Source organism: Nelumbo lutea, chromosome 1 (genome assembly GCF_056320005.1).
Source record: "Nelumbo lutea isolate HS-2025 chromosome 1, American lotus-T2T, whole genome shotgun sequence".
In the NCBI taxonomy this organism is placed as follows: Eukaryota; Viridiplantae; Streptophyta; class Magnoliopsida; order Proteales; family Nelumbonaceae; genus Nelumbo; species Nelumbo lutea.
In genome coordinates, this window is record NC_142684.1 from 4,280,715 (window position 1) to 4,294,345 (window position 13,631).

At 36.9% G+C, this 13,631-nt stretch overlaps 1 protein-coding gene across 1 annotated transcript; it reads right to left on the minus strand.

Annotated features, from left to right (window-relative positions):
* Window positions 1-6,227: 6,227 nt before the first annotated feature.
* LOC148873255 (glutathione S-transferase L1-like) lies at window positions 6,228-13,406 on the minus strand. The gene is made up of 11 exons (XM_088964970.1): window positions 13,281-13,406; window positions 12,354-12,412; window positions 12,137-12,197; window positions 11,908-11,994; window positions 11,553-11,663; window positions 11,325-11,436; window positions 11,155-11,231; window positions 10,713-10,820; window positions 10,201-10,319; window positions 8,805-8,920; window positions 6,228-6,396 (listed from the first exon to the last, which is right to left on the minus strand). Exons 1-10 carry the CDS (start codon window positions 13,404-13,406, stop codon window positions 8,893-8,895), a joined length of 888 nt encoding a protein of 295 aa, XP_088821096.1. The 3' UTR covers window positions 6,228-6,396; window positions 8,805-8,892.
* Between the last annotated feature and the right edge of the window lie 225 nt (window positions 13,407-13,631).

Below are 13,631 nucleotides of genomic sequence, written 5' to 3' on the forward strand. Positions count from 1 at the left end.
GAAGCATCACTACACAGCAGTATGGTATGATATCCTTAGAGTGATCTATATCGATTCCATATAGGGATGCTAAAGGGAAGGGTGAGAAGGTGGACAAAGGGAAATTAAGATGCTCCTATTGTGGGAAGGACTAGCATGACAAAGAGCATTGTTGGAAAGTGGAAACTTCACGATCAGCCTACAGTTTCAGAAGAAAAGTGGGCCAGCTGGAGAGCAACAGGCTGTGGCATTAGGTAAATGCAAGCATTCACAGGACACTGAATAATGAATGGGATGCAAAAGCAGATTCTTCCTATACAGTACTTTGTCCCTGGAAATCAGTACAGTACCCAAGTTTCATTAGTTTTACTAGATTTGATGTGGGATGTGGGACCTAGTACTGTCTTGGATAGACCTTTGGTTGGCTGAAACAGTGTTTTCAAAGCGAAAGGCACCAAAAAAAAAAAAAACACACAAGGGCCATTTTGTGCCAGAGGCGCAAGGCAAAGTGTGCGCCTTTTTGAAGCAAGGTGCAAAAATGCAAAAAAAAAATCTAAAAATGCAAATTATTGAAATATTAAACAAATTATTAATAAAAATATAAACTTAAATTTTAAAATAAATGCTTTAAAAAACGTATTGTCTCAAATTAAAATACATAAACATAACATATAAAACATATTTAAAATGGAAATTTAAAAATAAAATCAAGCATAACATATAAAACATATTCAAGCATGTAAAATCTTAATCTCTTTATTTCTTTCCCAATTGCATTACTTCAAATAGCTAATATGATGTTAAACATTATGCATTCTTGATTCTACGAGCCGCCTTTGTACCAAGCTCCTTGAGGCAACCCCAAACAAATCCATATTAGGGTCTTAAATTCTTAATCCTTACACAAACAAGTCCATGTACCAAGCTCCGAGAACCCCCCCTCCCCGTATTTGCTAATGTTGTTCATTCATCTATCTTAGTAAAATATCTTCTTAAAAGGCAATTAAAATTATGAAATCATTTTTTTGTGTAAGGTTAAGAATTTAAGACCCTAACATGGACTTGTTTGGGCTTGCCTTGAAGGGCTTGGTCAGGGGTCTGAGGGCAAAGCCCCCAACCCAGCTACTAGGTTCAACAAAAGAACAAAAGCGCAAAAATTAAAAAAGGCACATGCCAGGGCTGAAGCACAAGGTGCACCAGGCATGCACCTTTTGAAAGTGTTGTGCCAAAAGCCTAGGCAAGGCGTATTTTAAGGTATGTGCCTCACCTGAGTGTCTAGGCACACCTTTTAAATCACTACTCCCACCAAATCAAGCAACATTTTGCTTCTCGAATGGAGTAACAATCAGCATCCTTTTAAGTTATCAATAATCTTCCTCCAGCCCTGCACTTGTTCTTTCACCTCAATCACCAGCCTCCATTCCCATTCTTCTGTCTCTGTCATGGCAACAAGTCTACTCTTGCTATTCATTTTTGCCAGTGTGAGGAAATCATCCAATCTCCCAACCTTCACCTTTTCTCCCTTCAGGGAGGCACATTAGTTGCTTCCTATCATTCCCAAAATATTCATAGTTGCCCAAGAAATCCCCTCTAGTACTTCCCTTCCTTTCTACATGATAAATCCTTCATCACCAGCCTCCATTCCCACTCTTCTGTCTCTATCATGGCAACAAGTCTACTCTTGCTATTCATTTTTGCCAGTGTGAGGAAATCATCCAATTTCCCACCCTTCACCTTTTCTCCCTTCAGGGAGGCACATTAGTTGCTTCCTCCCATTCCCAAAGTATTCATAGTTGCCCAAGAAATCCCCTCTAGTACTTCCCTTCCTTTCTACATGATAAATCCTTCATCACCAAGTGTACTCTTCCATTCCACATCACCCCAAGACCTAATTGCTGCTACAGAATTCTTGAGCCAAGCTATTGCTTCTTTTCCAACTGGCAACACCATCACCATCTTCATTTCCCTGACTTTCAGAGCACTCTGAACTCTAGCTCTCATCTCTTCAAATAGAAAAACTCTTAGCTTCAACCTGAAGGAATCTCCTCTGCTTAGCAATTTCCATCACCATCTTCAGATTGTCTGCACTACTGCTGCAGGAATCAGATCCACTTAGCAATGTCCATCACCATTGCCATGGAAGCAGATTTTAGTGCAGTCGTCAACATCTACAACCAGCGGACACTGACTCCTCTGGGTTACCAAGACTACAATCGTCAAAATTCAGTATGGTTTCATCCGCGAGGGGGGTCCCACATTTAGTTCTCTTTCTCTATTCAAATGATAAATTTATTAAAATGAAACTTAGCATCAAGACTACCTAATACTTCGTAATAAATTTCCCTTAATGGGCTGGTGAAGTCAGTTAGGTGCCTCATGATGAAAATTTGAGTTCCACCAAAGGTCTCTAAATTGCAGATATCCCTTTTTTTCTTTTTCACTTGTATCATCGCTAGTTTCATTGAAAAGATGCAGCATTTTTTGTGGTACTTCTCGAACAACCAATGGCACTAAATTTCAGCAATAAATTCTTTGATCTCACCATTCATCCATTAGAGACTTCATTCTGACATATCTCACATTACGGTACTTCTCGAACAAAAAACATATGATCCACGCATCTTTGACATGATCAAACCCTTTGCACAACCTTGTAATTCAAATCCATGCCACTCTACCAATCATAAACCTAAAATTCCCTCATTTACCCATCCATCAAGCCAAGATTCTATTTTTAACCCCCTCTTTAACCGAAAGACCCACGATGTAAATTCCCAAAATTCCAACACCATTAAAACTATCAAACACTCCCGTTAGACCCCAAATACCCTAAGATATCCACCGTCCAAATACCAGATCCAGAAATCCCCATTTTACCCTTTGTACAACATTCCAAATTGACTGCTCTCGTTGTTCATCACACTCAAAATCTTAGATTTCCATCATGATAGCTCCCCCAAGATGCTCAAATCTTCCTAAAACCTCCATCAGACCCCTGATTGACCATCTGCCAAATTTCAAACCTTAAAATGACCATTTTGCCCTTCATCCAAAAAGATTCCAAACCGATAATCTTCATTGGCTACACTCTCAAAGTGTCAGATCTCCATAACAATAGCTCCCCTGAGACACACAAATCTTCCTAAACCTCCATCAGACCCTGATCAACCATTTGCCATATTTCAAACCTTAAAATGACCATTTTGCCCTTCATCCAAAAAGATTCCAAACCGACGATCCTCATTGGCTGCCACTCTTAAAATTCTAGATCTCCATCACGAAAACTCCCCCGAGACACACGTCTTCTTTAAACCTTCATCAAACCCTGGTCGACCATCCATCCAATTTCAGACCTCAAAATACCCATTTTGCCCTTTATACACAAAGATTTCAAAATCGACAATCCTTATTAGCCACCACTCTCCTAATCCAAGATCTTCATCGAGATACTCCATCCAAGACCCCGAGACCTCCACCAACTTCCCGATCAACCATCCACCCAACATCAGACTTCAAAATAAACATTTTGCCCTCCATCCAAAAAGATTCTAAATCGACGATCTTCATCGAGACACATCATCTAAGACCTTCAAAACCTACCAAATCCCATCAAAATCTCCCAGTCGATGATCCATCACATTTCAGACCCTAAAATGACCATTTTACTCTTGGCTTAAAACGATTTCAAATGAACCATTCTCATCGCCCGATACGCCCCAAATTCAAGATCCATCATTACACATCATCTGACACCTCTAAACCCCATCAAAACCTCCCAATCAATGATCCATCACATTTAGACCCTAAAATGACCATTTTACCCTTAGCTTAAAAAGATTCGAAATGGACTATCATCATCGCCCAATACACCCCAAATTCAAGATCCATCATCATACATCATCTAACACCTACAAACCCCATCAAAACCTCTCGATCATCGATTCATTAAACCCCAAGCCTTAAAATTACCATTTTACCCCTCATCTATAAAGATTCCAAATCAAAGGCTCTCATTAGCCTTTACTCTCCTACTTCAAGATCGGCATTCCAGTACACCCTCATATACACTTAGACCACGTCATTAGCTTCCTAGACACCCAGATAAACCCTCCTCCATCTTTAGACTCAAAATTATCATTTTACCCTTCTATCAAGAAAAATCTTGATTTGACGACCCACATTGCTCGACACACTCCAAATCATGATTTCTCACTCTGACACACCCCTCGAGGCCATTAAACCCCATCATTTCCCTTTTCAGACACCTTAAAACCCCCTTGGACAATTTCATTACAAAATTCCCCATTTTACCCCTCCACCTACAAAGATTCCAATTCGTACAATCTCGTTGGTCGAGAAAACCCTAATATTTTGAATTTTAATCTCAGCCCTTGAATCCTCCACATTACACCCCTTGGACTTTCCCTCTCATTGCAAAAAAAACCCTTTTTTGTTTTTTCACTCAAGTCCCTTCACATTTTTGGAAATCACGCCAAAGTCCTTACTAAACTTATAATCAATCCTAGCCTTAGACTTGAGCCCCCCTTGTTTCTCCACCCTAGGATTGGCCTAACCATCATTTAGCACCCCAAAACCCTAGCCATCCTCCTTAAATTTCGGCTAAGCCATTTTCAATTCAAAATTTGAATTTAAATTTGAAAACTCCCCCCATTCTAAGCATTCAAGGGAAGGAGAGAAGGAGGAGAAAATCAAGGGAAGTTGTCTCTTTACCGTAAATTCGGTCAAAATGCAAGAGATTAATAAAGAAAGAATCTAGGAAGCCACCATCCCTTAGATTAGGATTGAACCATCTAGCCTTCCATCTCTTTTGAAAACCATGCCCAAAACCCTAACCTCTCACACTTAAACCCTAACCAAACTCTCCAAATTTGGTCCAAGTTTAACCAAACCCTAAACAAAATCCAATTCAGTTCTAATACCGCCCAAACCAAACTAGGACCCTTCCCACTTTTTTGAACCAAGAAAAACCAAAGAAAACTAAAAAAAATCAAAGAAAAGAAGCCATAAGACCCAAATCCGAACCTAACATGGGGGATTTTTTTTTTTTGGACTCTCTTTGAGACTCTTCGCCTTTCTCTAACACTCGTACCATTCTCCCTTCTCCCTCTCAAGAACCACACTACACTCTCCTCCTCTCTCTCTACCTCCTTCCTCCGCCACCTAATGCCCTCTTACTCATCTCTTCTCCTTCACACCCAGCAACCAAAAACCCTAGCCTCCTCCTTTCTCTCCACCACCAATTGATCATTACCCTCCATCTTCACCCAAGAAACGAGAGAAGAGGAAGAAAGAGCAACACCATTTACTCACACAGTCAAGGGAGAAGAAGAATAAGAGGAACAAGGAAGAAGTAAGAGGAAGAAGATAGAACCCCCTCCCATTTGGCCAAAGGAAGCAAGGAAGAAGAAGAAGAAAGGAAGAGAAAGCCCTACTCCATTTCGGCCAAGTAAAGGAAGAAAGGAAAGAACAAAACCCCCATTACCTCCAATCAAATTTGGGTTGTCGTTCTTTTAGCATTTCAACACCATCAACTTCAACTCATCCCATCCATCACTAATTGTTTGTCAAAAGGCCACAAAGAGGTGAGCTTCTTATCTCATTCTTTTTTTTACATTTTTTTTCTTGAACACTACTGGAAAATTTCATCTATAGAGGCGATCAAAACTACCTCTAAAAGCTTAAAAAATGCCTCTAAAGGTTATAGGAGGCAGCCAGGTAAGTGCCTCTAAAAGCCGTGTCGCTAAATGTTTTAGAGGCACTTGGTTGAGCATTAGAGGCAGCTTTATAATTTGCCTCTAAAATAGACTTTTAGAGGCACATACGACTGCCTCTATTGCACTGACGCTAAAAGTCCTGTATAAAGGCAGTTAAAAGTGCCTCTGAAAGTTCAATTTAGAGGCGCATATGAATACCTTTAAATAATTTTGCGACAATTTTATGTGCCTCTAAAAGAAATCTAAGAAAGAAAAAAAATCCGTATGCTTTAATATTTAGAGGCACTTTTGGCCGCCTCTAAAAAGGTCCCAAATTTAAAAAAAAAAGTGCAATACATTGTAAATATTGCTACATAAAAATTCAAATTGATACACCTATAGAAAAATATATTCAATCAAAACATAAAACATGTATGAATATATATATATATATATATATATATATATATATATATATTCATAAAATTCCAATTGACTTCCATCATCATTTTAAGAATAAAGACAAAAAACAAAAAAAAAACACAACATCCAGCCCTCATTATATTCATTCTTCCTTTTGAGCAGATGTCTTCTTTTTTTAACCTATAAATCAAATATAGAGTAGCCTAAAAGAAATTCCTTTTGACATCTCAACAAAAAATGCTCTTTGTAGTCTTAATCAAATCCTTTCTTCCTCTACAACCTGCAAAGAAAAGCAACAAAAAGAAAAAACAAAGTAAATAGGTATAATTTTTGTAAATTAATAGCCATTGACTATCTAATAAAAAATAGCAAGAAAAAATGAAACAAAAATAATTATAAGTAAATTTGTAATATTTACCAAAATGATGAGACTAGCTAAACTGGGTCAAATTTTAATTAAAGTTTTGTGCAACTTAAAATAGGTGTTCAAACTATTAAATTTTTAATTTGAAAGTTGTCCATAAAAGGGGGCTTCTTTGAGTAAGTGGAAAGGTATTTTAGGCTGAAATGTCTTCTATGTATGAGGTGATGAAAGAAATCCAGAGACTATTTTCAAGCCCCATCGACACATTCAGTTTCCTAGGTTGTTTTGATTTCTTCACCAAACAACCCAACTAGAAATTGACAAAACAAGAGTGGTCTAGAGATAACTAGATTTCTGGTAAATAAGATTCTCATATGGGAAACTTCAGTTTAGCATTAATAAATAGATGCATGAAGTAGAATGCTTAATAGCATTGCAGGGGAGGCGGTAAACAACACTTATATACGCTTTTCTTTTGTGGACTGGTTAATTGTTTATGCACTGAAGTTGCTGAATTGAAAGACTTGTTGTTCTGTTTTTTCATTGTTAAAACAATTAAATAATAAAATTTTTCAAAGATACAGTGGTTTGTCCAACTTCAGTTTCAGCCATTAAGGATCTCACACCCTCCTTAAAGTCTTGATAAAAGACAACACAATTATCTTTTCAGTTCATACCTCTCAGCTGTTATATATCGAATGCCAGACCCTTAAAAAAATTAAAACTAAAATACTGTCATGATACAAACCATTACTCAACCATCTTGGTGGATGAAAACACAGAGCATCTCATCATGATCAGATACAAAGAATTCCAGTTTCGTCGTTTATGCAATACGGATATAGGGAATCTATGCAGAAAACACAGACCGCCTCCTGCCGATTGCCTCTAAAGATAGAAATTCTAGTAGTGAAAATTGAAAGAAAATAAGGATATAGGGAATCTGTGCAGAAAAGTGCCTCATCCAGCTTAACTTCCAATCAACACCGGATCTTTGTTTGACTAGACAAAATTGTCTCCATGAGAAATTAGAACTTATATGCCCAAATAAAATGAACATATATATGTGCAATCAACCATGTGTATGTGTAAAGCACACAAACAGGGGTAGATTTATTTGTGAAAAGAACACATGCAAGTTTCCTAAAGGGCCAAAACAGCATCTAGAAGACTAGAAGTGCTATTTAACCTGAAATAGTACTGGCATGCCACATTAAGAGTAACTTACTGAGGATTGAGGGAACATTTGTTTTGGGCTTGTTTTTGAGTTCAAGATGTAAGGGGTTGGCTTAATGGGAGCTGAAAGATATACCTATTTGTTTATCTTTTAACTGAATAAAAAGGTACTTTCGGTTACTGATAAAAAAAGGATCAAGAGAAAACATATGGCCTATGTTGTTCAATTCCGATCATTTACAAAACAAATAAGACATCTAAATCGCATAATAATACAATTTGAAAACATCCATACATGAATTCCATACTTTATGGAGAGTTTAATTTTTCTTCCAGCCCAGGTAAATAGAGAATGCTTTTATTGATGATTGTTACTTTAAAATTGATTAAAAAAAAGTCGGTTACTTTAGAGTCAATGAATAGATTGACAGATGATGAAATGCAGTATTTCTAAAATCTTTTAGTTAGGTCCATTAAGGGATAAAATTTTGATGTCAAAATTTAGGTAAAAAAGATAACTGAGATTCCCCTCATTAGTTTTGCTTAAACTTTGTAGTAAACTAGTATTAGGACTTAAATGCATTAAGTCAGAAACCGTTAGAACTTAAAGCCAGGCCCATCTTGTGAACTAAAGAATGAGAATAAAAATGTAGGATTAAAACAGAATAATTCCTTTCTTGAATTAACTGTTACTAGTTGTATCAGAAATTTCATAATTTTTTTTATCAGCTATCCATGAAAAAAGATGTAGTATATTAATAAAAATATTGTTGGTTTATGAGGCATCAGTAATATCTTTCTTTTAAGTTACTGGTTTTATTAAAAGTTGGCTTTCCTCTGGTTCTAGCATCCACTTTTATTCTAAGAGTATAGCCCATCATTCCAAAAGATAGCACATGGGAGGCCCAATGGCCCAGGAGGCTTCCATAGGAAACTTAAGGTACAAAACCCAGAGAATAAAGTCAACAGCTTTGTATCTCAGGGTCTTATGCACCAAGGTAACCAGGAATTTACATGGGCTAATGGGTACATATTTTGTTCCTAATAGTCCACAGAGCTTTTTGTCTGATAGTTCAACAGTCCACAGAGCATGAAGAGGCAAAAACTTTAAAGTTACAAATAAAGAAGATATTGTTCCAAAATTGTACCATTGCTTTCTTTGAATAGATACTTCTGTAGGTGAATGCAATGTTGGAAATCATTGCACTAATGAAACCAGTCCAGTTGAAAGAAAGTTCAGTCAACAATGCCCCAATAGATACACCTAAAACACAAATCCAATGATCATGTCAGCAAATAAGATATAACCATGCAGGTACTTCATACTTGAACTTATGACCAGCAAGCATCAAGCACAAACCCAAAACTTCCAAAACAAATATTCAAATATTTCAGGCGTGGGGGCAAGAGAAGGGGACCATATAGATGTTTGTGAAGATGCCACAAAGTTATCAATAACAACAGGGGCCAATGATAGCCGTAAGGCTAATGGAATCCGGTGGCCTAAAATTAACTGTGAAGCAACAGCATTGAAAAGGGCTCCAGCGCTGAATAACAAAATGAAAAAGGTGTCGGTAAGGGCCTAAAAAGAATACTATGTAGGGAGCAACATGAAATTGTCAAGTTACCATCCCACACTTGCCATGTTTCTATTTTTTGACCATTTAATTATCATCTATAAGAAAAAACAGATGAACAGGAAGCATTGGTTCTAATAAGTAAAGACTAAAAGAGTATATGTGATCATTTACAGGTTGAATAACATAATATGAAACAGTGAGTTGTAATTCAAGAAACAGATTCAGTCAATTCATTAAGGAAATTGGAGAGTAAGTTCTAACTATTAGTAGCACCTAGCAAGCCTAGCAAGAGTACTGCTTTCAAACCTCTGACAAGTGAATCCTAAATGGAACTTTGAAGAAGATAGATTCATGATAACAACACAGTTACTACTGAAGTTTGTTAAATTATGAAGCAATAGAAAAAACTAGGAACATTTATTAACAAAATGATAGCTAGGCTGGTCTTGAGGACCATCACTTGGAATTGGTCCCTAGACTCCCTACCATCTATGACATTTCACTACCCAAAACATGCTTTGAGGTTCATGTGCTAAAGATTCCATTCCCAATGCATAATTTGGATCATCTAGACATTAAGGGCCAGCTTTAGAGCATGGTCATTCAGACAAGAGTATCATTTCCCACCCCTAGGAGGGGGATCCCCAAAGTTCTGGTTCCCTCAGTCAATTTGTTTGAGAATATAACACAATGCTAACTGCTAAGAAAAGAACAATTTAAAATAAGTAGATTAGACTTTAGTTCTAGGTCATTAGATGGTAAGAATCCTATAAAAATACAGTACATGATAAAGTAGGCCCACCTCTAGAACATCCAAGTGGAAAAAGTATACTTGTAAATGACAAGTACTTCCATCTATTATGTGCAAATCGAATCATGGACTCCCTGACAAACAACTTAGTAGCATATAAATGAAAGATGTTTACTTAATTGAGGGAGATTTACTTTCTTCAGCCCTATATACCTTTGATTGCGTGTACAAGAAACAGCAACAGCTGCAAATGAGACATTTGACATTACATGTCCAAGGGCATGGCAGAAAGCAACCGGCGAGAAGAGTGCTAAGAGATCCCTATCAATTGGCTGTTTAAACAGAAACAGTAATAACTCATTTATTTAAACCATCTTAAGGAAATGTAACTGCAATTCTTGGGTGTAAAAACTTACAGCATGTTTTGGCAGGCCAATAGCCCATCTTACAAGAAAGTACCCTACTCCAACTAGTAGATGCACAACAGAAACAAAGCTACAGGAGGAGAAAGAATAAGGAGAAAATTGTTACTTAACTTTTTCTTTTTCCTTTATGGGGCTACACAGTTGGGGGTAGCCCACCCCCTCCCCTGTACCCATACCTCCCCCGCCCCCCCAAACCCTGGTGGCAGAGTCTCTACTACAAGTCTACAACTAGTGAGAGAACCCACCAACAAAGCCATTCTAGTAGTGTGAATCCAACTAACTCAAAGAATAATTTTTCACCTCTATCCACACTGCTAGTTTAGGCCTTCCTGATGCGATATCATACTTCTTTACTTCCAACAAGAAGGGCTGAAATCTTTCAATAAATGGAGCATAGGCTATGTCCACCTGAAGTTAGACATTTTAAGTTACAAATCAGAGTTCAACACAAAACAAGAGAATCAAATTAAGTTCTACATTTTTTTACCCAGTTTAAAGCAATATAAAAACCCATACAATGTTTCATAAGATGGGTATGGAGATATTGGTTTATTAATGCTTGATTATAATCAAACCATGATACCCAGTTTAAAGCAATATAAAAATCCATACAATGTTTCATAAGATGGGTATGGAGATATTGGTTTATTAATGCTTGATTATAATCAAACCATGATTAGCAGTGTCTGAAAAAAATATGAAAACATGGAAGAAGGGAGACATGTATGGAATATCCACTTACCAGACTGAGCTGTCCAAGGAAGAAAGGCCCATCTTTGTATTTGGAAAGAGCAGTTTCTATGTAATCAAGTGCAGTTTCTGATACAGATTACTAGTACATTAGCTTAAGGTTATATACATCCTGATTTATTGAAAGATCAGAGCTCAAAAGACTGTAAATTTAAGTCTCACCAACTTCTTTTTGTATATCTTCCTTGAATGAAGTTATCACAGTTCTATTTTTTTTTTTTTTTGATAAATAAGTTATCACAGTTCTATTGAATGTGTCAGTGTAGGACAGCAACTTTCAGCAAACTTTTTCTTCGTTGGATCCTACAGTTTTTTTTATTTGAGCATAGCCTCTATTAAAAATTTGAAACTATAGAAAAAGGTTTTCATAAATGGTATCAACATATGTTATCTCAATATCACATTAGTAAAAAGTGGATGTCCTCCGAAGTGACTGTCTATGTATTTAATCAAATCGAGACTCTCTCCTCTGACTTCATTATTATGTTCCAATGATGGCACCTGCAACAAATACAGGAAATATAAAAAGACCTCTCAGCTTAACCCCATCCGTTCCTTTTCCTATATCTAAAGGATTCATGTTTTCAAGCCCACCATGAACGCACTGGTTTTAAGTTATAACTTTTCATGTAATGTAACTAAGTCAAGAATCAATGAGGTTTCAGAAAGAGAGAAACAACAGTCTTATTTAAGTCTAGAAAACGTTGGTAATATCATTATCATGTATGGGTTCAAAGCGTGTCACCTTATTTGCTGGGTAGACCTTCTCCTTGTACCAAGCAGGCCTATTCTGTAAATCAATAGGAATCAGTTGTATCTTCTCCTGCAATCCCTATTTATCGAAAGTTATAATAGAAAAAGTAAAACTGTAAGAGAAAAGCTCAGAGAACTATGCCAAATACTTTATTGAAGAACGAGACTCACAGAAAATTGAACCAATAGAAAACAAATCGTGAAGAGAACCGAGAAATAACCTTGCAATTCATAGTAATCCAAACTCGCTGGGCATATGGACATGTGTAAGATATATACAGCCTTCAAGCAATAAACCCAACATCAGAAAACCAAGAAATAACCTAAAGAGGGCAAATTTTCTCCTTAAATAATCAAACAAACATTTAAGTCAAGAATAAACTGTAGAAATGAGAAACCAGGGTAGAAAGATAAAGAATGAATTCAGATACAACCAACCTCGTTGTTCCATCGAACAGAGGAGGTAGAATCCAGGGAGGAGAAACTCCCGAACATTTCTGTAACAATGAAAAAACAGGGAATATTAACCCATCAACCGAAACAATGAGAATAATGTCGCTGGTTGGTGTCATCCAGAGGGCAAAGAAAATAAAATATGAGATGAATACAGAGAGAGAGAGAGAGGATAGATAGAGATTTACCGGTGATTAGATGCCGTCCGCTGGTTCCATCCACGCCGGTTGTGTGAAGTTTGAATAAGAGAGAGAAAGAGACGACTGTGGGAGAGAATGAAATACAGAGTGGGCGGGAAGAGGATGAAAATCCGAAGAGGAAGAGGCGCGAGGGAGATATCCAGTCCAAGTGTTGTGCCGACTTGAAACCCAGGTTTTGCTTAGAGCAAGAAAGTGAAGAATTGTTCGTCCAAGAGAGAAGAGAGGAGAATGAAATGAAAGAGGAAACTGGATTTGCTTTTGAGGGAGAGACTAAGAGATTCGTGCGAGAGAGATTTGGGTGTGGGCGCATAATGGGTTTTGAGTGCCAAACTTAAAATCAGCGACCACCATTTTTTTTTTTGTCCGCCAAAATTGGAAGGCCAAAATTATACGTCAAGAGGCATTAAAATTTGCCTATATTAATCCATTAAAGATACCTCATTTAATATGTTATGGAGGCAGATTTTCATTCTAGTAGTGGAATTTTGTTGGTATTCTAGGCATTTCCTAATTTTAACATGTAACATTTTTCATCTAAGTAATCTTTTTGAATAGTTTTCATGGAGGGGAGATGTAGTAATCCTTAGAACATTTTGTTAATCACGTTGAACTTTTTTTTTAACATTGGGGATAACAATTAGAAGGGTTTTTCACAGGGGATTGAATCAATTGTGGCTTTTCGTTTTCCATTTGCTTTGTAGGAGTGAAGAACCTTCGATAAAGAAGGAGAGTGGCATGTAGCTGCCAATTCCTTTGCTCCTTCAAAGGTTTCCCAAACCCAAATTGAGAATGAAAGGGTTAAGTCATTTGAAAGAAAATCCTCTATGATAACTCCCATCTTTCATCCATAAAATCACTAGCATTTTGTAGATTTAATTATTTATAATTTTTTTTTTTTTTCTTTTCACTAAATTAGGGAAATGGTACTACTTATTGTGGGAGATGGGTGCCTAATACCTTCCATCTCTCTCCTATAAAGTACTTAGATTAGTTTTATTTTTGAGTGTGAGTCATTTCTTGTTGTTTTCTTGAACATTGGAGACCCATCATTTTTATGTTATTT

Excerpts from the sequence above, each read along its gene's own strand:
- LOC148873255 (XM_088964970.1), bottom strand. The coding sequence starts at position 13,406 with ATGGGAGTTATCATAGAGGATTTTCTTTCAAATGACTTAACCCTTTCA. Across the intron at positions 12,198-12,353 it reads CTGTTCGATGGAACAACGAG|GCTGTATATATCTTACACAT; the intron begins GTTGGTTGTATC and ends TATTGCTTGAAG. Across the intron at positions 10,821-11,154 it reads TCCTTGGACAGCTCAGTCTG|GTGGACATAGCCTATGCTCC; the intron begins GTAAGTGGATAT and ends GTCTAACTTCAG.